Genomic DNA, 25,235 nt, shown 5'->3' on the forward strand with positions numbered 1-25,235 from the left:
GGATGGTGATGGTGGTGGGGATGGTGACGGTGGTGGGGATGGTGGTGGGGATGGTGACAGTGGTGGGGATGGTGGTGGGGATGGTGACGGTGGTGGGGATGGTGGTGGGGATGGTGGGGATGGTGATGGTGGTGGGGATGGTGACGGTGGTGGGGATGGTGGTGGGGATGGTGACGGTGGTGGGGATGGTGATGGTGGTGGGGATGGTGGTGAGGATGGTGGGGATGGTGATGGTGGTGGGGATGGTGATGCTGGTGGTGGGGACGGTGGTGGGGATGGTGGTGACGGTGGTGGGGATGGTGATGGTGGTGGTGGTGACGGTGGTGGGGATGGTGGTGATGGTGGTGGGGATGGTGGTGGTGACGGTGGTGGGGATGGTGATGGTGGTGGTGGGGATGGTGGTGGGGATGGTGGTGATGGTGGTGGGGATGGTGGTGGTGACGGTGGTGGGGATGGTGGTGATGGTGGTGGGGATGGTGGTGGGGATGGTGGTGATGATGGTGATGGTGGTGGTGGTGGGGGGGTGATGATAGTGATGGTAGTGGCAATGGTGATGGTGGTGATGCCGATGAAGATAATGATGCTGTCACTGCTCTGCCCCTCCTCTCACCGACCTCTGCCCTGTCACCAGATCCTTGGGTACTTTGACATCGTGTTCACCTCTGTCTTCACTGTGGAGATTGTCCTCAAGGTGAGTGAAGACTGCGAGACAGACAGCCTGGGCGAAGGGCATCTCCAGGCCAGGGACCAGACCCGCTGTGGCTCCTGCTTACACAGGCTGTGCTCACCAGGGGCTGGGTTGCAGGGAGGAGGGAAAAGCAAGGAGGTGGTGGAGAGCAGCAGGGAAAGATTCACAGGACCCAGGAGACCGGATGGTCTCAGCTCATGAGCTGGTGTGAGTGGGTAAGCAGGTAGGGGTGTGGAGGCATGAGGTACAGTCAACCCGCGGCCTGTGGGGCTCTCAGCAGAGCACCCTGCGTGTCTCTGAAGCCTTGGGCACGTTCTTCCACAGTCAAGGCACAACTAGCCTAAGCTGTGATCTGTTCCCGGACCTTTGTTACCAGCGACTGAAAGGCCTCCCCCAGGATCCCAGAGAAGTGGCTGTCACCCTGGGTGGGGTTTCTGGCAGCTCCGCCCTCTCACGGCCCTCCCACCCCTTGTCCATAGCACACCGCTGCCCTCCCGTTCTCAAGGTGGACACACTGGGTTCACACCATCATTGGTGGGGGATGGGGTCTGGGGGCAGAGACCTCCCATCTGTGACTGGAACCCGTAACCCCAGCCTTCACCTCCATGAACCAGGAGGGGAGAGGGGAGCCGTGAAGGGAGAGCAGGCCCAGAGCCGGCTGCAGTATGAAGTGAGCACAGTCCTTTCTTTCAGGGCCCCGATTATTAAAGGAATGGATCAGAGGGAGATGGTGGCTACCCTGAGGTCCAGGAGGACTTCCTGGAGGTGGTGACTTTAGAGTTAGGCCTTGAAATTGGGCAGGACTTCATTAGAGAGAGAGCAGGGGCAGTCAAGGAGGACAAAACAATGCAAACGCATTGTACAGCGATGTTTGGGATGTGCTCAGAGAGGAGAAAGTGGCCCTTCTGGGCTGAGATATAGCACGCGTGCAGGGGTGGGTGCCTGGGCAAGGTCTTCAGTCCTTGACGGGCTGTTCAGCCTGACCCAACCACGCCTAAAATGCTTTCCAGGGAGGAGGAGGAGGAAGAATTGTATTATTCTGCAGAGCAGAGGGCAGGGCATCTCCCTGTGGCTGGGTAAGGAAGGAGACCCAGGGCTCCCTTGGCCTCGCTGCCCGTGAGAGGTGTCAGTGCTCCCAGAAGCGGGTGCAGAGAACAGGGCAATGCCCTGAGGACCCAGCAAGGAGTGCCCCCAGGGTCCTCCCCACCCAGGATGCCACCTCTCTCCCCAGATGACCGCCTACGGGGCCTTCCTGCACAAGGGCTCCTTCTGCCGCAACTACTTCAACATCCTGGACCTGGTGGTGGTGGCCGTGTCCCTCATCTCCATAGGACTCGAGTGAGCGGGGCAACCCGGGGCCCCAGAGTGGCAGCTCAGCCGCTGTTGGTTGGTGGGCACTGAGCCACAAGGGGACGGTCTCTCGGGACCACAGGCCAGGGTGGGGGGGGGGTCCCTTGGGTTGTCACCAGCTGGACTGAGTGACAAGGCTAGGTGGGCAGAGCGTGTGCTGGAGACCAGGGGGGATGCGGACAGGAGCAGGGAGTCCCCTCCACAGCCCCACGGGGAGCTCAGCCCCGGTGCCCAGGGCGCTCCAGTCTGATGGGAGAGACAGGGTCTGTGGGCAGCCCTGGAGGAAACCAGCCCAGGGGCCGGGAGGCGCCTCTATCCTGGGGCGGAGCTTAAGGGGAGCTGGGGGAGGCAGGCGTGGGTGCGGAGAGCTGGGGGCAGGCGGAGGGCTGAGCAGGCCGCCCCCCAGGTCTAGCACCATCTCCGTGGTGAAAATCCTGAGGGTGCTGCGGGTACTCCGACCGCTCCGGGCCATCAACAGAGCCAAAGGGCTGAAGGTGAGAGGGGCCGGCGGGACCCCGGGGGAGAACGGGGCTGCCAGGGCTCACTCAGACAGCCAGCCGGGCCATTGCCGGGCCCATCCCAGCCCCTCTGCCCAATGGGGGTGGGGTGTGGCTGGGCAGCCGTGCCCCCATGAGCCCCGCTCTGCCCCCAACAAGCCGGGAGGCGACTAAGCTTGCGCCCTGGGGGCCCCTCGGCTGGCACGGGCCGGCAAGGGGATGGGGAGAGGTGCCGACCGGGCCTCCCTCCCCAGCACGTGGTGCAGTGCGTGTTCGTGGCCATCCGCACCATCGGGAACATCGTCCTGGTCACCACCCTCCTGCAGTTCATGTTCGCCTGCATCGGCGTCCAGCTCTTCAAGGTGAGCCCCTCCTGCCCTCACTCCCCCAGCTCCGGTGCCAGCTCTTGGGCCGAGGCAAGAGCCGGTCTGTCTCCCTCTAAACGAGGGGAGCCCCAGACCGTGAAGGCAGATGTCCTGAACGCATAGGGGTAAGGCTATGCCGTCGAGAGCCTGAGTTTGGTTCCTAGGTGATGCCCCACCTGGCCCCCGGGGCTCTGCGGGCCACCTGCTGTCTTGCTGGCTCTCCACGATGAAGGCCCCCACCTGCCGGGCCTGCCAGCACCCACCCCACTGTCATGCTCTCCACCCCCTCCAGGACACGCCCGCCCCAGCCTCTGCACCCCCTGCGCCAGCAGGTGTGTCTCCCGCAAGCTTCCGCGGGTGGGGGTCCGTCGTTTCACATCTGGGAGCCACCCCGCTTCTGTTCTCACTTTCCTGGGAGAACTCCGCTATTCGTTCCCGCATGGCAATCAGCCCCACAGGCCGTCTTCTCCTGTGCAGCCGACCTCTGGATGCCTCTGGCTCTTAGATCACCTGCAGGACACAGACACGGACACCTGAGGGCACCACCCACATTCATGACCCTCTTCCTTCCATGACCCTCTGCTCCCACCCGCAAAGCACCGTCACGATTATGTAACCTCAGTCATTCTTACACATACAATGGCATCATCTTACAATCACTCATTCATTCAACAAACACTTATGGAGCACTTCCTCTGGGCCCGGGCCTCTGCTAGGGCTTGAGGCGGCCATGGAGCAAACCCCACAAGGCCCTCTCCATGGGCAGGGGCAGGCTTTGGGGAGGGCCATCAGGGTGGGGCTCCCGGAGGACCTATAGGGGACCGGGTCCTGTTGGTCTCTGTCCTGGAGGGGCGGGAGGGGCGTCTGGACTGAGACAGCTTAGCCGCCAAACCTAGTGCTTACAGTGGCCTGCACTCGGCCCTATCCCACAGCTCCAGCCAGGGCCGCCCCCCGCCCCATCCCCAGCCTCTGCCTCTGCAGCCTGGGGGCCCTGGGACCCGCTCAAGGCAGAGTCTCTGCAGGACTCATCCTCACCCTGGCACCCATCCGGGCCCCCAAGACGTGCTCCCCGAAAGAATGAGCGAGCAGCTGCTCCCCCACCCCCAACCCCCTGTGTGTGTTAGTCTCTCATCGACAGACCCCCAGTTCCCGCCCAGATGGTAGTCAAACGCCAGGTACAGGTGGCATTTACATCACACTGGTAATGCACTGGCCACGTGTATCCGTACTATATCTGCTTTCCGTACTAGATTGGGTGTTTGGTTTCAAGTGCCCAAAACCCTGCCCAGTGGCAGCGGCGTCCTCTGCCGGCTCCTGCCCCAACGTCCCCTGCCTCACCTTCACCCTCTGCTCCGTGACATTAGGGGGAGGTGATAGGGACGACAAGAGCCTGCAGTGACAGGGTGGCCGTGCCTTCAGCTGCTCCTGTGTCCCTGGCCAAGGCATTTACCTCTCCCGAACTTTGAGGGACCCAGACCAGCATCTATGGATTCAAACTTAATTTAGCCACAGTCAGACCTAGCAATCAACTCCTTTTGTTGAAACAAAATCTTCCGTGGGCGCCCAATATGTGATGTAAATCAAAGGAGAAACTGCTTGGGCTGCAGTCAGCAGAGGGGATCACAGAGCTCCCCTACTCAGCCTTGGGGGAGCGGGCGTGCCGGGACCCCTGCTCAATTTTGAGATAAGATGTGTCATCCGGGCCCAGCTGGGCTCCATCCCTGCACCGCCCCAGGGCCTGGGAAGGACGGTGGGGAGGTGGGGCAGCCCCTCTTCTTGCTCCACGATGGGAAGCCCTAGCAGTGCGGGCAGGGGCAGGGGCTCCTGAGCGGGAAGCAGAGGCCAAGCTGGCACCACACCTCCCTTCTTCAGGCCCAGCCTGGGGCACTCAGCAAAGCTCATCGTCTGCGGGGCTGGCTCCCAGCCTCACAGCTGTCTGCCTGGCGGGTAGCCCACGGGTGGCTGAGGGAGCAGTGACCTGATGGAGACTATCCTGGGGCCCTGCCCCCACGGTTAGGCTGCCCTCAGGCCCTGCCTTCCCTCCTCCCTTCCACCCCATCTTTCCATCCTGTCTCCATGACAACCTGTCTCCCTCCCTCCCTCCTGGATGCAGGGGAAGTTCTTCAGCTGCAATGACTTGTCCAAGATGACAGAGGAGGAGTGCAGGTGTGCGGGGGGGCAGGGGGGGCAGGGTGGCCCTTCCGCGGGGGGGACTGGGAAACTGAGCCCCTCAGGCTCACAGAAGCCCCTTCCTCGAGTGACCTCGGGAGGGGTCCCCGGTCCAGACCTGCCCTCCTCCCCCACACTCACCGCCCGGGGCCCAGCGGACGTGGAGGGGGACCCGCGAGCACAGTGCGGTGACCGCGCCTCCCGCCTCAGGGGCTACTACTATGTGTACAAGGACGGGGACCCCACGCAGATGGAGCTGCGCCCCCGCCAGTGGACACACAGCAACTTCCACTTCGACAACGTGCTCTCGGCCATGATGTCACTCTTCACGGTGTCCACCTTCGAGGGGTGGCCTGAGTGAGTGAGGGCGGGGCCCGGCGACGCGGCCAGAGGCCGGGGAGGGCCTGGGAGCCACCCGTGCTCCTGCAGCAAGCCACCCTGGCTCCCGCGGTGTGTGCTCGGGACTGGGGTGCTGACCGCTCACTCCAGAGACAGCCCGACCAGGGGTGGCACAGTGTGGGCCTCTCCGCCCGAGTGATTGCGGGGAGTCAGGGCACCCCGTGGAGGATGGAAGGCAGGCCCCTTCCACCTGCTCAGCCTTTCTGGGCAGGGCCCTACCTTCTCCCCCCTCGCGTGACTGTCCAGAGGCCCCCCCTGGCTCCCCACGGCCGGGAGGACCAAGCCCGCCCTTCCCGGCCTGGCTCTGCCTCACCGCCCCGCCCGGCACACCTCTGTCCTCTGCCCACCCCAGGCTGCTGTACAGGGCCATTGACTCTCACGAGGAGGACAAGGGCCCCGTGTACAACAACCGCGTGGAGATGGCCATCTTCTTCATCATCTACATCATCCTCATCGCCTTCTTCATGATGAACATCTTCGTGGGCTTCGTCATCGTCACCTTCCAGGAGCAGGGGGAGACCGAGTACAAGAACTGCGAGCTGGACAAGAATCAGGTGCCGGGCCCCCTGCTCCGGGCCCCCCGCCCACCAGACCCCCCACCCACCGGGCCGGGGCTCAGGGCAGGGAAAGGGCCCGTGGGCAGGGGCTGATCCCAGACCCACCTCCGACCCATCTCCCACCTGAAGCAGCGCACGGTGGTCGGGTGGGGTCTCCTGCGGACCCGTCGTGATGCCCAGAGCCCCTGGGCTGGGTGAGAGCCGTGCTAGAAATGGGCTGTGATGGTTCCAGGGGAACCCCGGCCCAGTGGAACTCTTCCCCTCAACAGCCCAGCAGAGGCCCTTGGCCACAGCTGCCCTTGGCCTGCTGAATGCAGGGCCCCTCCAGCCTGTGGGCGTGGACGTGGCGGTGGGGGGGGGCGGCCCTGGGTACTGACCTGCCCATCGTGTCCTGTCTCAGCGCCAGTGCGTGCAGTACGCCCTGAAGGCCCGCCCCCTGAGGTGCTACATCCCCAAAAACCCGTACCAGTACCAGGTGTGGTACATCGTCACCTCTTCCTACTTCGAGTACCTCATGTTCGCCCTCATCATGCTCAACACCATCTGCCTGGGCATGCAGGTAAGGCCCCCGGGGACCAGGCCCCCCGAGACCAGCGCCCACCGGGCCGGGGCCTGGGCAGGGCAGGGGGAGCGGGGCTCCAGGCTGACTGCCCCCGGCAGACTCTTCCTGGCACCTGCTCTGTGCCAGGCACTGTGCTGAGGTGCCACGTGGGGCAGGGGGTGAACTGGACGCAGGCCCGGGTGCCAGGCACCCAGCGGTTCACTAGGGCCGTAATTCAAGGGCACACACGGCTGTGGCTGCTCTGGAACCAGGAGACGGCTGCGCGGGAGGGTGGGGCTGTGTGGGAAGCACGAAGCGCCTTCTCTGTTCTCCTCCTGCTGTTGCACATCCGGGTGCTGCAGATGGCTGCAATGTCAGCTCCAGTCCCAAGAAAAGGGGATGTAATATTCAGGGAACAGGTGTCTCTGAGGAGACGCGCACACTTCACAGACAAGTCATAATCAGCAGCGGCGTTATCAAGCCTTAATCAAGCAGCTGATCCCTAACGCCCCGCATAAATGGCATCACACAGCGAGGGTCCCCGGCCCCGGAGCCCCAGCCACTGGCAACGACACGACCACGCGTTGCCGGTGGGGAGGGTCTGGGAAGGGAGTCACGGAGCCAGCGGGCCCAGAGCGGACAGGGGCTCACGAGCCACGGCTCACGTGGGGCCTGAGCTGGGCAGCAGAATCAGTCAGCCCTGCCAAGACGGGGTGGGGCAGGGGAGACGCCAGATCCTTCTACTACCTGGGAAGGTTTTGTGGAGGAAGTGGGGTCGTGTCAACTTTATTTTAAAAAGGGTGAGAGATTCCTGGGAAATGTTACAAGGACATCGATTTCAGGAGGGTCACAGGGGAGGCTCGAGGCGGCCGAGAGTGCTGCTTGGGGCTGCCTCGGTGTCCCGGGGTAGCTTGCAGGCACGGGCGCCTGGTGATCTCAGGTGCCACCTGCAGGGGGTGGCGGTCCCACCTAGAACCAGGGGTCTGCCCTCCTGGTCCTGCACCCAAACGGCTCGGGGAGCTGCTCACAGAGCCCTGCTGGGGGGCCTCCCTCCTGGCCTCCAGGAACAGATGTGTGTGGATAGCCCTGCTCACGCGACCAGGGTCGGCCCCCTCCTCCTCCCCTCATGGTCCTTCGAGGGGACAGGGCGTGGCCGTAGGCCTGGTAGGATTCTGCACATTGCCAGAGCGGGCTCTGGTTTTCTGAGGTTAAAGGAAGGTGGGCAGGGGCCCCGCAGAAGAAAGCAGGGCTCTGGGGGTGTCTCCGCAAGGGGCAGAGCCGGCCCCCAGCTCCTCCCTGGGCCTCCGCAGCACTACAGCCAGTCAGAGCAGATGAACCACATCTCAGACATCGTCAACGTGGCCTTCACCACCATCTTCACGCTGGAGATGATCCTCAAGCTCATGGCGTTCAAGGCCAGGGTGAGTCCTGCAGCAGGATGAGCCTTCCCGTGGAGCCCTCACGGCCTCGTCCTGCAGGACGCCCTCCCTCGGCATGTCTGCTCCCGCCCTGCTCAGCCCGGGGTGGGCAGGCCGCTACTGGCCGGCAGGACTAGATGTGGCCGCCCCTCCCCCGCCCCTTCTTTGAGCCTGTCTTGTGGCCCCCTTTCCCTTAAGCCTCTGAAGAGCGGCCCCTGGGCCAGGGAGCATCCTGCTGTGTCCTGGGTTCCACGTCCACTGCCCACCCCCGGCCCCCGTGTCAGGTCTGCCTGCAAGGCCCAGACCAGACTGGGCTTCAAGCGGGGGATGAAGGGCTTCCCCGTGCGGACCAGGACCCCAAGTCCTGAGTTCCCAGGCACACTGCCCTCCCCTTGGACCACTTTATGCTCTGGAGGGAGGGGAGCGGGGGTGGGTGGGGCCCTGGAACACCCATGGGAAGTGGCATCTTGGCCCAGCCCTGCCTGGCCCTGCAGTTCTGCATACCCCGGACAGGGACCACTGCACTCTGCTGGCCTCTGAGCCCCTCCCCTCCACAGCTCACCCCGGGCCCCTCCCCGAGGGCTATTTTGGGGACCCCAGCCCCTCCCCTCCACAGCTCACCCCGGGCCCCTCCCCCAGGGCTATTTTGGGGACCCCAGCCCCTCCCCTCCACAGCTCACCCCGGGCCCCTCCCCCCAGGGCTATTTTGGGGACCCCAGCCCCTCCCCTCCACAGCTCACCCCGGGCCCCTCCCCCCAGGGCTATTTTGGGGACCCCTGGAATGTGTTTGACTTCCTGATTGTCATCGGCAGCATCATCGACGTCATCCTCAGTGAGATTGACGTGAGTACCGGGCGGGCACAGCCATTGCTGGGGTGGGGCTGAGGCCACAGACCCTTGCGGGGTACCCGCTGCGTGTGCAGCCCGTCACCCCGGGTTACAAATCCTGTAGAGCAGACAGACACCTCAGATTCCAGGCACAATGAGTGTGCCAGGCGGCCCACGGCAAGCGCCACAGTGGAAGGGAGAGGTCGTCCCTGGGTGGCGTGGTCAGGGAAGGCTTCATGGAGGTGGCGCCATCTGAAGGGGTTCCTGAAGGAAAGGGAGGTGGGAGCAAGCAGCACAGGCAGGGCTGCTGCCGGAAGGGCGCAGGAGGGAGCCGAATGAACAGAAGGTTTGGGGCGCGCGGAGAGGTCGGTTAGTAGAAGCACGCGAGCGTGCAGACCTTGTGCAGCCGGCAGTGTGGGCGCCGCTGGAGGTCTCTGAACAGGGCCGTGGAAGGATGAAAGCTACACTTCTAAAACGTTACCCTGGAGGCCAAGGGCAGGAGGTGAGAGCGACTACAAGCAGGGGGCACAGTTCGGGAGGCGGTCCTTCACCTACTCCTCAAATACTGAGCGCCTCCCACAGGCTAGAGGTACAGCAAGGAACAAGAGCACGGGGCGGGGCGGGGGAGCGAACGGACAGTGAAAATGAATCTGTCGCGGGGCCGGTGTGGCCAGCGCGTGTGATGAAGAAAAATCAAGCAGGTGGAGCCTTCGAGTGAAGGGAGTGGGAGGTGATGGCAGGTGGTACTGAGCACAGCCCTGCATGAAGCACAGGGTGGGCCGCGCGGGGTGGGGGGTGAGGTGGGGAGTGCGCAGGCCTGGGCAGGGAGCTAGGAGCATGTGGGCGCCTCTGACGACCAGCAGGAGGCCTGGCGGCTGGGGTGAGGAGTGAGCGGTGAGGTGAGCTCAGAGAGAGGGCGGGGCCCGGATCACGTGGGCCCTGCAGAGCCACGCTTCTGATCCTGGGCTCTGTTCTGGGGGGAGATGAGAGCCCCGGAGGCGTTTACACCCGCTCTGACCTCCGTTCTCAGAGGATCCCTTGGGCTGCTGTGCTGAAAGCAAGCTGTAGGGGACACTAAAGGCCACCCGGGGGGCGGTCAGGAGGGGAGAAGTAGCCAGCCACTGGATCTGCTTGGAGCACTGAGCGGATAGTATTTGCTGATGAACTTGATTCAGGGTGAGAGGAAAACTAATCAACGGTGACTACAAGGATTTTGCCCAAGAAACTGAACTTCCATTTACTGGGATGTGCCAACTCCCAGAGGAGCAGGTGTGGGGCGGAAACCAAGAGTCCCGCTTGGGGGGTGACAACTCAGGACGCTCGCAGGGCATCCGGATGGAGACACTGCAGCAGGCTTGGATTTACGAGCCTGGCGCGCAGAGGCTGGTCAGGCTGGAGATCTAAATCGGAGACTACTGGAGGAACTGGCATTTAGAGTCGTGGGAGGGGGTGAGACCAGCCACGGAGAGAAGAGGGTATTTAGAGAGCGAAGGTCCAGAGGCCGCGCCCGGTGTTGTCCCTCCCGGGAGCTTGGCCGGACCGTCTCATGGGACTCTCGGGAAAGAACGCCCGGCTGGAGTGGGCTGACGAGAGGCAGGGCAGGCTGTGAGCCTGGAGAGTTCTCTCTTTTTGCTACCAAGAGAAATGGCTTAGAAGGTGGAGGAGAGCGTGGAGCCTAGGAGAGTTTTCTTGAAAATGGGAGAAATTAGAGCACATCCTGGGCTCATGGGAGAATCAGGCAGTACAGGGGCGACTGCAGGAGCTAAGCCCTTGGGTGAGAGGGCAGGAGACCCTGTGTCCCGGGGAGGGCTGGCTCTGGGAACGGCAGTTCATCCCCGGAGCAGAAGGGGTTCCGGGAGAGTCGGGGTGGACGTGAGGACGAGCAGGAGAGCTCACGGCTCTGGGAGGTGCAGTGGGACGAGTTGAGTGCCGCCCAGGGCCCCGGGAAGGAAGGCATCGAGGAGACTCAGTATCTCGAGGAGAAGAAGGATGGGGGACCACCTCCACGATTCTGCCCTGGTGCTGGGGGTTGGGTGCTGGTGTGCGCGTGCAGACGAGCGGCGCGTCATTGGAAACGCAGGCCAGGAACCGAGGCTCACTGACTCCAGAATGTGGCAGCCGCCCCATCAAGGAAGGGAGGGGGTGGCCGAAGGCTGGGGGGTTGAGGTTCCGCAGCCTTCCAGCTGGCAAGGCCACGGGGCTTGGGACCAGAGAGCCATCCGTGAGCTGCGGGGTGACAGACAGCAGACTGGGGGACTGGAGCCAGTTACAAGGATGGAGCAGGGGCTGCAGGGCCAGGAAATCAAGGCGGCCAGTTCAGGAAACAGCTTCACCGTAGTCTGCGGGGAGGCGGTTACTAGAGGGCAGCAGACCCCCTTCATTTTTTTTCTTTTTTAACATCTTTATTGGAGTATAATTGCTTTACAATGGTGTGTTAGCTTCTGCTTTATAACAAAGTAAATCAGCTATACGTAAACATATATCCCCATATCTCCTCCCTCTTGCGTCTCCCTCCCACCCTCCCTATCCCACCCCTCTAGGTGGTCACAAAGCACCGAGCTGATCTCCCTGTGCTATGCGGCTGCTTCCCACTAGCTATCTATTTTACATTTGGTAGTGTATATATATCCATGCCACTCTCTCCCTTCGTCCCAGCTTACCCTTCCCCCTCCCTGTGTCCTCAAGTCCATTCTCTACATCTGCGTCTTTATTTCTGTCCTGCCCCTAGATTCTTCAGAACCATTTTTTTATTTTAATTTTTTTTTAAGGTTCCATATATATGTGTTAGCATACGGTATTTGTTTTTCTCTTTCTGACTTACTTCACTCTGTATGACAGACTCTAGGTCCATCCACCTCACTACAAATAACTCAATTTCGTTTCTTTTTATGGCTGAGTGATATTCCATTGTATATATGTGCCACATCTTCTTTATCCATTCATCTGTCGATGGACACTTACGTTGCTTCCATGTCCTGGCTATTGTAAATAGAGCTGCAATGAACATTGGGGTACATGACTCTTTTTGAATTATGTTTTTCTCAGAATATATGCCCAGTAGTGGGATTGCTGGGTCGAATGGTAGTTCTATTTTTAGTTTTTTAAGGAACCTCCATACTGTTCTCCATAGTGGCTGTATCAATTTACATTCCCACCACAGTGCAAGAGGGTTCCCTTTTCTCCACACCCTCTCCAGCATTTACTGTTTGTAGATTTTTTGATGACGGCCATTGTGACCGGTGTCAGGTGATACCTCATTGTAGTTTGTTTTGTTTTTTTTTTTTTTTTTTTTTAATTTTTGGCTGTGTTGGGTCTTTGTTGCTGCGTGCAGGCTTTCTCCAGTTGCAGTGAGCAGGGGCTACTCTTTGTTGCAGTGCGCGGGCTTCTCATTGTTGTGACTTCTCTTGTTGCAGAGCACGGGCTCTAGGCGCGCAGGCTTCAGTAGTTGTGGCACGTGGACTCAGTAGTTGTGGCGCACGGGCTTAGTTGCTCCGCAGCATGTGGGATCTTCCCGGGCCAGGGCTCGAACCCGTGCCCCTTGCATTGGCAGGCGGATTCTTAACCACTGCGCCACCAGGGAAGCCCCCTCACTGTAGTTTTGATTTGCATTTCTCTAATGATTAGTGATGTAGAGCATCCTTTCATGTGTTTGTTGGCCATCTGTATATCTTCTTTGGAGAAATATCTATTTAGATCTTCTGCCCATTTTTGGATTGGGTTGTTTTTTTGCTATTGAGCTGCATGAGCTGCCTGTATATTTTGGAGATTAATCCTTTGTCAGTTGCTTCGTTTGCAAATATTTTCTCCCATTCATTTTGAGGAAACGGAGGCTGTGGGTGGAGCCAGCATGGAGGAGGGAAGAGACCGCTGAGGAAACTGTTAGGGTCTCACAGGAGGTAGAAAAGGATGCGATTCAGAGCCCTGGGAAAAGATGAGTGTAAGACAGAAGCCGTGAGAAATGCAAAGTGTGAAAGGGGGCAGGGTGTGGGGGAGGAGGGCAGGCGGCGTCCACGCTGGGTGCCGCGAGGGCATCTGAGGAGCAGGCAGAGTCCTCGGGGAGGGAGGGCGGTGGGTGTGACAGTGTGACTTGCCTCTGAGGGACAGCTGCTGTCATGAACCCACCGCAGGAAGCTGATGGGGCTGCCACACGGCCAGGAGGCAGGGGTCTGAGTCTGGGCAGGGGGACGGGGATGGTGGCGACTGCCCAGTTGCTCTCTGGGGTCATGCTTGGCAGCCCTGAGGCCTGGAACAAGGGGTCAGATACCAGGATCGTTGTGGCCTTGAGGGCCGGCTCGTTGGGTCTCAGTACAAGTAGCCAGTATGTGAGCCCAGGAGCTGGCCCAGGAGGGGCGGAGGGGATGAGGCCTGGGGGTGGGATGAAAACCAGCAGGGCGTGGGCGGGGGGTTCTGCCAGAGGTCAGGATCCCAGAGGCGGAGCCCTCCAGGGTGGCCTCGCTGAGGATCTGAAGCTGAGGTGGCTGCCGGGTGAAGGAGGGGAGCAGGGGACAGGGAGGGGCAGATCCGGGAGCCAGAGGTTGAAGTCACAAGGCATTCCCCTCCCCCCACCCCCACCCAGAGTGCCTGCCAGGGGCAGCTGGGAGGAGGGGCGTGGGGAAGAGCATCCTGTATCCAAGCAGGTCCGGAGGGGGCGGGGCCGAGGGGGTCAGGCTGCGTTCTGGGCAAACTAGGGCACCTGCTGGGAAATAGCCCCCCAAAGGCCCCAGGGTCTGAGAGCAGCACTTCTCACCAGCGCAGTCTCAGCTCAAATTACAACTTACTTCTTGGAGTTTTGAGGTCTGTGCCGGGGAGTCTGGGGTAAATCAGAGCAGTTTCTTTGGTGCAGGAGGGCCGAGGGCGTCGTTGGTCACCTTTTGGTTTTTAGGGACAGCAGATGCCCCTAACCAGGACTGTTTGCTTGAAGTCACGTTAAGACTTTGAATTAAAGTACTGATTTATATTCCTGCCGTATAAACCGGGGAGCAGACCAGGGCGGCACCATCCGTCAGCACTCTCCGCAATCCCGGCTCTGCTCTGTCCAGTGCAGTAGCCACGAGCCGCACGTGTCTACTGGTCACTTGAAACGTGGCCAGTGCAACTGAGGAGATGAATTTCTAAGTCTATGTAATTTTCACTGTAACCCAAAGAGCCACGTGTGGCTGGCGGTACCATGTTGGCCGCACAGGTCTGGAACGTGGCTTGTCACCCCCGGCTGCATGTGAAATCACCCGGGGTGCATTTACACCCGGAAGCCAGGCCCAGGCCCCAGGAGCTGACTCAGTCGGCCGGGGTGGGGACCCAGCATTCTGATGCCCAGCCTGGGCTGAGAACCAGTGTTCCAGGTGAAAGCTGCCCTGGAGAATGCTGCTTGGTGGGGAAATAGCATACTGGGAACCAGTCCCCCCCACAAGTAATTAGGAGATAAAGCAATGATTCCCCATCCCAGGACTCCAGAAACAGGGCTTCTCCTGAAATGTGGCCCAAGGGAGGAGCTCAGAGTAAACAGGAATAAAGGCTGCTCCCCGCACCCCGTGCCCACCCTTTAAGACCCTGGCCCTGATATGGAAGCCTAGGTCCTGCTTCCAGGTGGGGGGCTGGGGGGGTGTGGGCAGAGATGCATCTGCTGGGGGGTCTCAGACTCCCCCAGAGGGCCTTTGCCACAGAGGATGGGACCCCGGTGAGGGCCTCAGCAGCACAAGGGAGCTGGCCAGCACCCCTGGACTCAGGAGACAGGGGTGTGACTCCCCTTGTGACCATGAGCAGGTACTTTCCCGCGTGCCGCCCCCCATACGGCCCCAGCATCACAGACCCCAGACACACAGGTCGCATCTTGGAGGCGAGAAGGGACCTGCCCGTCTTCGGTCTTCCCTCCTCTCCTTGCTCCCTTGCCCCCAGCCTGTGGCCTCACTGTCCCCACAGCTTCGTCCTCAACACCCACCCGCCCGACCCTGACCGGCAGCCACTAGGGGTCTCTAACGCCCCCCCCCCCCCCCCCCCCCCGCCTCTCCGCCTTGTTCTCTCTTTAACTCTTATGTGGTCTGTCCTCTCTGACGCCTCTGCTCACCTCCCTCCCACCGTGTCCCTCCTCTCTCTCCTCCCCCCACCCCCTCCTCTCTCTCTCCACAGACTTTCCTGGCCTCCAGCGGGGGACTGTATTGCCTGGGTGGCAGCTGCGGGAACGTTGTAATTCCAGGCTGCATGAGCCTGCAGGGCTCGCCCGCCAGCTCTGCCCTGCCGTGTGCATGCTCGGGCCTGGCCGCTGCGCTGCTTGGGGCAGACGCACTCAGGGCCCCCTGCCCCAGGCAGGCCCCAGAAGGCCCGGGTGGGGACGGGTGGGAGCTCTGTGCTACGAGAATGTGCATGGATGCAGTAGCTTTCTCGGAGCCCTGGGAAACAGGGCCTCTGTGCTGATGGGAACAGCCAGAGAGAACGGGATGACACACAACCTTAGTGACAGGTCACCAGCGCCAAGCCTGTGGGGACACGGGACGCCGGGCAGGGGGCTCTCCCCGGCCGGAGTCATCCAGTGTCTAAGGCTGGCACGTGGGCAGAGGCCTCCCGGCTTGGGACAGCCCTGTGCGGGGCAGGCTGTGGCCACTGAATTGATGGCCGCAGAGCAGCTGAGCTTCTGGGAGACTTGGCACTGGGTGGACACTAGGGGAGGGGCGGGAGAGCTGCCAGGGTCCTCGGCTGAGTGGCAGCTCGGGGCCTGGCCGCCGCCTCCCCCTCCCCCGGGGGCAGAATCGCTGTCCGCTCAGCGCACTGCTTGGCGCCCAGCCCGCGTCACCACCAGCGGAGCAGGCCCGGGGCCCTGAGCCCCCGGAGGGCCAGCACGAGTGCTCAGCAGGGGCCGCGGGGCGGGCTGGGAGTCCCCCCACCACGACTCGTACCGCACACTCTGCCCCGCCCCGCCCCGCCTGCCTGCCCTCACCCCCTGCCCCCGCCCCGCACTGATCCTGGGGCTGCGCCCCGCAGGACCCCGACGAGAGCGCCCGCATCTCCAGCGCCTTCTTCCGCCTGTTCCGCGTCATGAGGCTGATCAAGCTGCTGAGCCGCGCGGAGGGCGTGCGCACGCTGCTCTGGACCTTCATCAAGTCCTTCCAGGTGTGCGGCCCCGCCCACCCCCGGGCTTTGCTGCGCAGGGGCCGCGGGGACGTCCGTGCCGCCCAGGCCGCGGGGCCCCGGTGAACGTGAACGAAGGGAGGGCAGGGCTGCGGGTGCGGGGCAGGCGGCGGAGCCCCGCGCGCTAAGCCTCCGTCGTCGCCCGCAGGCCCTGCCCTACGTGGCTCTGCTCATCGTCATGCTCTTCTTTATCTACGCCGTCATCGGCATGCAGGTGAGGGGCGGGAGGAGAGCCTCCGGAGGCCGGGCCGGCGTGCGTGCAGGCTGGACCCTTCCCCCGCCCGGCCTCCTGGCAGCCCTGGGCTCAGCTGCAGGACCAGAGAAGGAGGTGGTCCCCCGACGGCGCAGCGTTAGTCAGGCAGAAGCAGCGCGGGGCGTGGAGGCGGGGAGGCTTTGTGGGCAGACGGACAAGGGCCAGATTGCTCTCCAAGGCCCCATCGGAGGTTCAGGTGGTCTCAGCGGGGCGCTCCCTACATTGACTGACTAGCTTTTGGTTAGGAAAACTGGCCCACCCACCCCCCCCCCAGATTTCTTTGGCTCGAGGGGAAGACCATCACCCAACCTTGATAATACAGGTGACCCTTGAACAACACAGGTTTCAACTGCGCGTGTCCACGTATACGCGATTTTTTGGGTAAATACGTACTACGGTACCACACGATTTGCGGTTGTTTGAATCCGTGGATGCGGAACCCCGGATATGGAGGGCCCAAGGGCTGTCTGTAGAGTTATACCCCTGCGATGCTCAAGGGCCAACTGCAGCCCAGTTCGTCCGGCTTCAGGTCTGACGGGGCCTGAAGTGGAGGGGATTTGGAGGAAGTAGGGGCAGCGGGAGATGGGCTGGGGGAGACCTATGCGGGTGCCACCCTCCCGTGCTTCCTGATCTGCAGATGCTCGGGAAGATTGCCCTGGTGGACGGGACCCAGATCAACCGGAACAACAACTTCCAGACCTTCCCCCAGGCCGTGCTGCTGCTCTTCAGGCAAGAGGCCCCTGCTGTCCCCACCCCTCCTCTGGTCCGCGGGGGCAGGCTGGCTTCACGTGTGGGGGCCCGCGCGCCGAAGCGCCAAGGCTCTGCTGTCCTTTTCGGATGCTCACCCCCCTACAGCCAGAGCCACTGTTTAAATCGTTTTTGCACGAGTGGCCCTCGTCTTCACTGTGCCCTGGGGCTCGAAAAGGAGGCAGCCGGTCCTGAGTGGGGTCCTGCAGATCCCCCCACCCTCATGCACTGAGGCGGGAGGCGGAGCTCGAATGTCCCTTGGAGGGAGGGTGAGGCCTCGCCGACCCCGGGTCAGCTCTCTTGCTCTCTTGCTGCCCCAGCGGTGACTTGAGTCCTGGACTGATTTTGCCCCTCTGTCCAAGAAGCCCCCTTTCTTTGTTCAGTTCCTGCCTGTGGCGCCCCACGAGGGGTAGAGTTGGGGGGGAAGGCATGCAGCACAGGGGGTCAGTGGGGCCTGGCTCACACTGGGTGACACTTGAACCTGGGGTCCTGAGGGGCGCCCGGCCTGCACCCCCCGACGCCCTGCTCTCCGCCGCTGCCCCGAGTGAGAGGCCCACGGCGCCCTGCCTTCCAGGTGTGCCACGGGTGAGGCGTGGCAGGAGATCCTGCTGGCCTGCAGCTATGGTCAGCTGTGCGACCCCGAGTCGGACTACGCCCCGGGGGAGGAGCGCACCTGTGGCACCGACTTCGCCTACTACTACTTCATCAGCTTCTACATGCTCTGTGCCTTCCTGGTGAGGCCCGAGGGCGGGGCGGCCGGGCTGCCGAGAGAGGCACTGAGGCAGGGTGACGCCCCCCCCCCCCACCGCCTCCCGTCGCCTCTGTCTCTCCAGGGACCTAGCTCAGGGACCCAGGAGACGGGACTCTGGCTAGGGTGTCCCTGTTCTGGTCATCCTGGGTGTGGCTTCGTGTTCTGAGTGCGTTTGCGTGCTCCAGAGGAGTCGCTAAAAGCTTGGCCCTTTTTTGCTGTTGTTGTTAGCGATTAGTAATCAAAAGAATTTAGTGAGGTTCTACCCTAAAACAGAGTAAAGTCTATTCCAGTGAAGCCAGTAAATTCCAGTAAAGCCTTTCGCCCCTCTCTCTTCCTTGGAAGAGGCAGTTGCCCCCAAGTGAGGAGGCTGAGACTCCGGAAACAAGGTCCCGAAGGAGGTGGCAGTGGGCTCGGAAACAGAGCACAGGTGGCTTTGAGGCTCCAAGGCTGCTGTCTGCACTCGTGGGAGACACAGAGCCCCCCAGCCCCAGGCCCTCGCTCTTCGCTCTTTTTCTTTCCTATGTTCACTAAGACGCTTGCTTGAGCGTCTAACGTTCCCTGGGCTCAGTGCAGGGGACAGAAAGGTGAACAGGACACAGCCCTGGCCCTGAAGGTGCTCACTGAATGCCACCTTGCATTTCAAAGGGACACCCAACAATACAGAACAGGCAAGAGCAGCACAGGGGCGGTGGTGGCCGGGGGAGACCAGCGTCCCTCTGGGGGGCAGACGAGAGGCTGAGGTTGGGATTTTTAGGATGAGCCCCAGGAGCCCTGGCAGAGGACACCGCGTGGGCCGGAGTGACACAGGCTGCTCGTGTGCAGGATGTAGTTGCCAGAAGGACTCGGAGGAAGGGCCCAGGCAGGGAGAAGCTACGGACCCCAGACCCCGTGGACACCCCCATTCCCCCCGCGCCCCCCGCCCCGTGCCACCTGCCTTTCCGAGCAGGGAGCCCACGGTTCTCCTCCTGCAGATCATCAACCTCTTTGTGGCTGTCATCATGGACAACTTTGACTACCTCACACGGGACTGGTCCATCCTGGGCCCTCATCACCTGGACGAGTTCAAGGCCATCTGGGCAGAGTATGACCCAGAGGCTAAGTGAGTCCCGCCTGCAGGCTCTGTGCTGGGCCCTCCCTCAACCGTCCACTCCTCTGGTCTAGAGCCCGTCCTGGAGTCCGACAGCGAGTCCCTCTCCAGTCTAACGAGAAGGAGAGGGCTGTCCCCCCCTTTATTATCCGAGGGCCCGGGTCAGAGACTCGGAGTTCCTCAGGCTTGGGAGGGATCCTACAGCCTCCCAGGGCAGTAGACCCCTTGCCTTTACTGGGAGCTGGTCATCCAGCTTCACTTGGATGCTTCTAGGAGCAGGGAACTCACTACCTCCCCAGGCAGTTTAGGCCCCGGCTACTCAGAGTGTGGTCCACTGACCAAGAAGCTGAGCTCTATAAAGATGCAGAGCGCCCCCCCAAATCCCCGGCCTCACCCCAGAATGACGGAATCAGAATCTGCATTGCCGTTAACCTGGCCCTCGGGGCGTTCGGGTGCACTTTAACGCTGGGAAGCACAGCTGCCTTACCTTCTTCCCAAGAAGGTAATAAGCTCACATTTGATGACTGTTTCCCGGGTGTCAGGTGCTGTGCCAAGCACGACATGCATCATCTCACTTAACCTCGCAACCTATGACACGGCCTCCAGCTCCCTACTGGTCCCTGGAAGTGAGCGTCCACCTCCCTTGATCCATACCCTCTACTTCTATTAATACATCCCAGGAGCCCCCAGGCAGCTTGACTAAAACCCAGCGAAGGCTCCACCATGGGAGAAATGAGGTCCGGATTCCAGCGCAGAGATCCCGTATCTGAGGGGATTCTGGCCTCTTACCACCCACCAAAAAAGACAGCCCATTCCTGGTGGTGGGCAACAGTGAATTCAAACATCGTTTCTTCTTTAAAACAGACACTCAGCTTCCACTCCCTAAGCATGGTTGGAAATCAGGAAGCGTCCCCCTGTCTCCTGACTCCTCTGCCCTGGGCCATTCTCTGAGCAGGAAGGGAGGTCTGGGTGGGGCTGCCAGGTGCACAGGTCTGGTGTCCTCCTGCAGGGGCAGAATCAAACACCTGGATGTGGTGACCCTACTGAGAAGAATCCAGCCCCCTCTGGGCTTTGGGAAGTTCTGCCCACACCGGGTAGCGTGTAAGGTAACCAGAGCTGCCAGCGAGGGGTGCCCCCCACCTGGCCCGCACCCCCGGAAGAGGCACAGGGGCCCTGGGGCAGGGACACTGGCGAGGGCCCGACTGGGTGAGTCATTTTAGAGCAGTCGTCTCCTGGGTCCCCACGTCCCTGGGACCTAAACTCTCAACAGTGTCTCCAATTCATCCCCCCCTCCGTCACGGAGGTCATCCTGCTCATCCCCCCCCAGCGCCCGGTCCCCTCCCCTGCCGGCCCCCAGACCGGGTGAGGATGACCCCCCGGCTCAGTGGTCCCGGCCTGGCAGTGAGCCCCCTCTCTGCACAGCGGCTGGTGGGCATGAACATGCCCCTGAACAGCGACGGCACGGTCACCTTCAACGCCACTCTCTTCGCCCTGGTGCGCACAGCGCTCAAGATCAAGACGGAAGGTGCGGGCAGTCCCCTCCTCTCAGGGGCTGAGTTTTCTAGCGGGTTCTACCAGAATCTGAGCTAAAGGTCGGAATCAAGAGTCACGGGGAGAAGCAGAGAGAGGACCCAGGCCATGGCCACAACGTTCTCATGCCCCTCAGGGCACAGCGGGAGCCCCAAAATTCTGCAGGGCAAAGGTCACCAAGGCTCTGTTCCCACACAGCCGGGTCTGATGCGGGTGGGCCAGGGAGTGGCAGGGTGAGCACGGGGGTGGGACCCCCCGGGATCTGCTGGACCGCTGCTGGGTTCGCACGGGGCCCCACTGAACCTGCAGGCCCTGCTGCCGGGAGGACAGACGGATTGGGAGGGGGGAGGAGATGGGGGTCTCCCTCACGCAGGGACCCGGCGGCATCAGAGCTACCGCCCAGGTGAGCAGGACCGTCTCAGGCATGAAGCAGAGGAGCAGGACGGCTGCCTGCAGGAGGCGGGACAGACCACGGGCTGTGGGGGATGGAAGGCTGCTGGGCGGGTGGAGGGGAGGATGGGAGGCGACAGCCTCTCCGATCAGCCACCCAGGTGCTGGAAGCCGAGGCCTGCGGGGAGTGCGTATGTGACCCGAGGGTCGGGCTGCCCCAGGGGAACGGCGATGCCCTCCCCGCAAAGCAGCCGCCACAAGGGAAAACCCAGCCAACGTTTGCTGAGCGAGAGGTTCGGGGAGTGCTAGGTGGCTTTGTCAAGTGCGGTTGGCTTGGCCTGTCCCTTGCCCCCAGGCAACTTCGAACAGGCCAATGAGGAGCTGCGGGCCATCATCAAGAAAATCTGGAAGAGGACCAGCATGAAGCTCCTGGACCAGGTCATCCCTCCCATAGGAGGTGGGTGCCGCTTTGGGAGACCAGAGGCCAGAGGCGGCCGAGGACAGGGGAAAAGGTGGCTTCCAGGGAGCCCCAAGGGAGTCTGAGAGCAGCCTGGCCCTCCGTGAATGCCTTGGGTGGACCCCATGGTAGCCATCGGGGTCACATCGGCAAGCAGAGGAGGGGGGTGCAAGGGGCACCTGGACCCGGCTACGTTTGGCCCGCACGCTGACCCCAGCCTCAGATGCCCACCGGCCCCTGTTGCCCCCCCTGCAGATGACGAGGTGACGGTGGGGAAGTTCTACGCCACGTTTCTCATCCAGGAGCACTTCCGGAAGTTCATGAGGCGCCAGGAGGAATATTATGGGTACCGGCCCAAGAAGGACACGGTGCAGATCCAGGTAAGCCCATCCCGAGCACCAGGGAGCTCCACTGCTGAGATGGTCTCCAGACTCCAGCTCCCTCTCTGTGTCCTTGGGGGCAGCTGTGGAGGCAGAGAGGGCAGGACGGAGCCAGGATGAGTAGGGGGAGAGATGACAGCTCTGGATGGAAGATGCTTCGACCTCAAGGGAAGAACCAGGAGCCCTTCCAGCCCTGGATGATACGACCCAAAACCATGGTCCTATCCCCTGAACACAAGGGAGAGATTTGGGTTAGATGAGAGCAGTGGTCTCCAAAGAGGACAGGTTTCCCGGGGGAGGGGAGGTGCTTGAAATGACCCATTGCGTGCGCAAAGAAACGTAGAACTTTGGGTTATCTTGCCCGTTTTTAATTTCAATTTTTTATGTTAAGTATAACACACATAAAGGATACATTCAAAAAATATTCATGTATTTGGGCTGTGTGTTCAAAGATGTATCTCAATTTTTACTTTGAAACAATCTCACAATTTCAAAAGTTGCATGTATGATACAAAAAAAATTTTCTTTCTGAACCGTTTGAGAGTCATTCCCATCAACCCAGAACAGGTGAGTGTGTGTTTCCCGCCAGCAAGGGCGTTCTCCTCCGTAACCCTCCTCCACAGCCATGATGCAGCCACTAAAATCAGGACACTGATGCATCAGTCCCGTGGAGTCCTCAGGCCCCATGCAACTTGCGCCAGTGGTCCCAATAATGTCCTTTATGGCAAAAGGATCGGACCCAGAATCACACAGTGCGTTTAGCTGTCATATCTCTTTAGTCTGTAGTCCCTCAGTCTTTCCTTGAAATGACCTTGACACTCTGAAGATTCCCAGCCAGCGCGTCCCTCAGTCTGGGTTTGTGCAGTGTTGCCTCGTGATAGATTGAGGGCTTGCATCTTGGACAGGAATGTCCCAGAAGTGATGCTGTGTTGTCATTGCAAACTATCAGGTGACACCAATCTTGCTTTGTCCCCTTGCTGGTGATATCAACTTTGATCAGCTCAAAAATCGGTATAAATGGCACGTACCATCGGAAGAGATCATTTGTCTAAAAAACTGTACTGATGAGAGGATTTCCCAGCCTGCAGGCCTGGGCGGGAGATGAAACCCCCTGTGAGGCCTAGAGAAGATGCCTTGGGAGCCATCAGGGTTTGGACTATCCCAGCGGCCAGAGCAGGAGCCCAGGGGGATCGAATGAGCAGGAGGGGGTGGGGTGGAGCTGGGCCTTCAGGGAAGCCCTGGTTGCCGGGATTAGAAACGGGGGAGGCCGCGAGAAGCAGTGCGTCCTCCCCTCCTGGCCTGGAGGGGTCACTGAGTCCCTCTCTGTCCCCAGGCCGGACTGCGGACCCTTGAGGAAGAGGCAGCCCCTGAGATCCGCCGCACCATCTCGGGAGACCTGACGGCCGAGGAGGAGCTGGAGAGAGCCATGGTGGAGGCTGCGATGGAGGAAGGGATATTCCGGGTGAGTGAGGCCCTGGCCACGCCAGTGCGTGCGCGTCCCAGGCCAGGGAGCGGAAAGGAGGCCAGGAGCCCCGCCGCGCAGAACGGGGGGCTGAGGATCCCCGCCGCCCACACCTCCCAGGACTCTGAACCAATGACCCACCTGCTTGAGGTGTCACATCCTTCCCACCTTCCTCTGCCCAGCCTCCCCGGCCTCCCCTCCCCACAAGCCTGAGGCAACGTCCACCCATCAGAAGCCCCCGTCATCAGAGGCCCCAGCTGCTTCCTGTCTCACTGTCCTCCCTCCTAGAGCTGGAGGGGCCCTCACGACCACCCAGCGGAACCTTCTGGGTTATTCATGAGGAAATGGTGGCCCAGAGAGACCGTCTGTGTCCAGTACCGCTCAGCAAGTTACTTTCGGAGGCGGGACTAGAGCCCGTCCTCCAGACTGCCTGGTTCCGGGCTCCCCGACTCCCTGCGTTTCCCGTCCCGGTGTCTGGTCCCCGTACAGTTCTTAGGGGTGTCCTGTCTACCCCATCAAACTGAGAACGCCCTGAGGGCGATGGTCTCTTCTCCGGCCTCACAGCCCGGTCTGTTCTCCTCTGGCCTTGTTCCCAGCGCCGTCGGTCGTCCAGGGTGGCAGCCCCCGCACATGCATCCCTGGTCCCCGCTCTCAGTCCCTCCCCTGTCCTCCTCGCCCCCAGAGGACCGGAGGCCTGTTTGGCCAGGTGGACAACTTCCTGGAAAGGACCAGCTCCCTGCCTCCACACATGGCCAACCAGAGACCCCTCCAGTTTACTGAAATAGAGATGGAGGAGCTGGAGTCGCCCGTCTTCTTGGAGGACTTCCCTCAGCATCCAAGCGCCAACCCTCTTGCTCGTGCCAACACCAACAATGCCAACGCCAACGTTGCCGGTGGCAAGAGCAACCATGGCAGCAGCCCGGCATTTTCCAGGTAGTGGCGGCAACCGTCAGCCTGGCATGTAGGGGCTGGGGTGAGACTGGGCAGACGTGGTTAGTGGGCTCCGGGCCTTTGGGGGCACCCCGAAATGTGGAGGGTGTGCTTTGCTTGCCTTGCGCCCTTTGGGGTCCAGCCCACGCCTTGCTGCGCAGGAGGCCGGCCTGGACGGCAGAGACGTGTGTAGCCAGCAGGGGGCAGCCTCGGGTCGGTGTTGGTCAGCGCCCAGCGGTGCTTTTCTTCCATGGTCTTGGCGGGTCCGGAAAGGCACACGTTAGGTTAGAAGGAGAGGGCGCATCCTATGAAACCTGAAGAATTAAGATTCAACCCTTGGATTTGGGTTCCAGGTGGTTCCCATGTCGCCAACCCAGGGCTGAATATAATCTGTGATTACATGAGTGTCAGGAAAAACAGCAGGATGAGCAGAGAGGGTCTCGGCCATCGTGGCCTATGGGCTGGGCTCCAAGCAGAGCTTCTATTCTAGACAGGGGGCCCAGGGACTGGGGGTCTCCTTGGCCCGGAGAGGCTGGGTTCCCCCACCTCAGGAATGGGCGGGACAGGGCAGAGGCCAGGGGAACCACTACTTGCCAGGCTGGGGCTGCCGGCACCCCCTTCTGGCCTGAGACCCCTCAAATTCAGCCCACAAGTCTTGGAGGGCGCCTGCACGTGGGGTCACCGCGGTGCTGGGTGCTGTGGACGTGCAGACCCGGCCCAGCCCCCGGAGGATCGCAGTCTTGTCGGGAGAACGTGCCATGCGATCCGACTATGACCAAATGACGTCAAAGAGTAGGTCCTGAGCAGGCAGAGGGCCCAGGACCTAACTGCTTAGGGACATGGAGGAAGCTTCCAGAACTGTGGGCTCTGGGCGGGACACCCCGCAACCAGATGTGAGGGCTCCCGGGTGATCCACGTGCAACCGAGGTTGAGACGCAGTGTCCTCAGGGGCGTGAGGCCCGAGCTGGGCAGGTGTGGGAGGGGCCAGAGAGCAAAGGGGTGCAGATCGGAGGAGAGGAGGCTGGCCAGGCCACAGCGATGGGCCTAGGCCCTGAGGGAAAGGGTGTGGGGACCACGGAGGGCAGGGATGGGGGAGCCCGTAGCCCCATCAGCTGTGCTTCCATTTCAGCGTCCACTCTGAAGGGGAGCTCCCAGGGGAGACAGAGACGCCTGCCGCCAGAGGAGGAGCCTTCGGCCGCCCCCAGGGGGCCCTGGGTCAGTCTCTCCTGTGCTCCCGAGGGGCTGACCTTCTCCCAGGAGGGCCTGGGGAGCCGCTCTTCCGTCCACTTGGGGAACCTGCGGCCGGGAGGGCTGGGA

General features: G+C 61.6%; 1 protein-coding gene across 3 annotated transcripts in view; it reads left to right on the top strand.

Moving 5' to 3' along the window:
• CACNA1S (calcium voltage-gated channel subunit alpha1 S) overlaps window positions 1-25,235 on the top strand; it is a 62,342-nt gene that overhangs the window by 35,471 nt on the left and 1,636 nt on the right. For 2 of the 3 annotated variants that reach the window (XM_082391089.1, XM_082391090.1), the window contains exons 19-41: window positions 632-691; window positions 1,920-2,026; window positions 2,445-2,532; window positions 2,790-2,897; window positions 5,014-5,066; window positions 5,280-5,426; window positions 5,821-6,022; window positions 6,426-6,584; window positions 7,877-7,987; window positions 8,744-8,827; window positions 14,936-14,992; window positions 15,785-15,913; window positions 16,080-16,145; window positions 16,822-16,913; window positions 17,506-17,665; window positions 18,654-18,781; window positions 19,779-19,875; window positions 20,192-20,294; window positions 21,045-21,146; window positions 21,402-21,526; window positions 22,860-22,988; window positions 23,671-23,921; window positions 25,048-25,133. In XM_082391089.1, the coding sequence (XP_082247215.1) occupies window positions 632-691; window positions 1,920-2,026; window positions 2,445-2,532; window positions 2,790-2,897; window positions 5,014-5,066; window positions 5,280-5,426; window positions 5,821-6,022; window positions 6,426-6,584; window positions 7,877-7,987; window positions 8,744-8,827; window positions 14,936-14,992; window positions 15,785-15,913; window positions 16,080-16,145; window positions 16,822-16,913; window positions 17,506-17,665; window positions 18,654-18,781; window positions 19,779-19,875; window positions 20,192-20,294; window positions 21,045-21,146; window positions 21,402-21,526; window positions 22,860-22,988; window positions 23,671-23,921; window positions 25,048-25,133 (2,644 nt within the window). The remainder of the gene's footprint in view (window positions 1-631; window positions 692-1,919; window positions 2,027-2,444; window positions 2,533-2,789; window positions 2,898-5,013; window positions 5,067-5,279; window positions 5,427-5,820; window positions 6,023-6,425; window positions 6,585-7,876; window positions 7,988-8,743; window positions 8,828-14,935; window positions 14,993-15,784; window positions 15,914-16,079; window positions 16,146-16,821; window positions 16,914-17,505; window positions 17,666-18,653; window positions 18,782-19,778; window positions 19,876-20,191; window positions 20,295-21,044; window positions 21,147-21,401; window positions 21,527-22,859; window positions 22,989-23,670; window positions 23,922-25,047; window positions 25,134-25,235) is intronic. The other variant, XM_082391091.1, reaches the window with a different exon arrangement.

The sequence above is a fragment of the Balaenoptera borealis genome (genome assembly GCF_965194805.1).
Source record: "Balaenoptera borealis genome assembly, chromosome: 1".
Classification (NCBI taxonomy): Eukaryota; Metazoa; Chordata; class Mammalia; order Artiodactyla; family Balaenopteridae; genus Balaenoptera; species Balaenoptera borealis.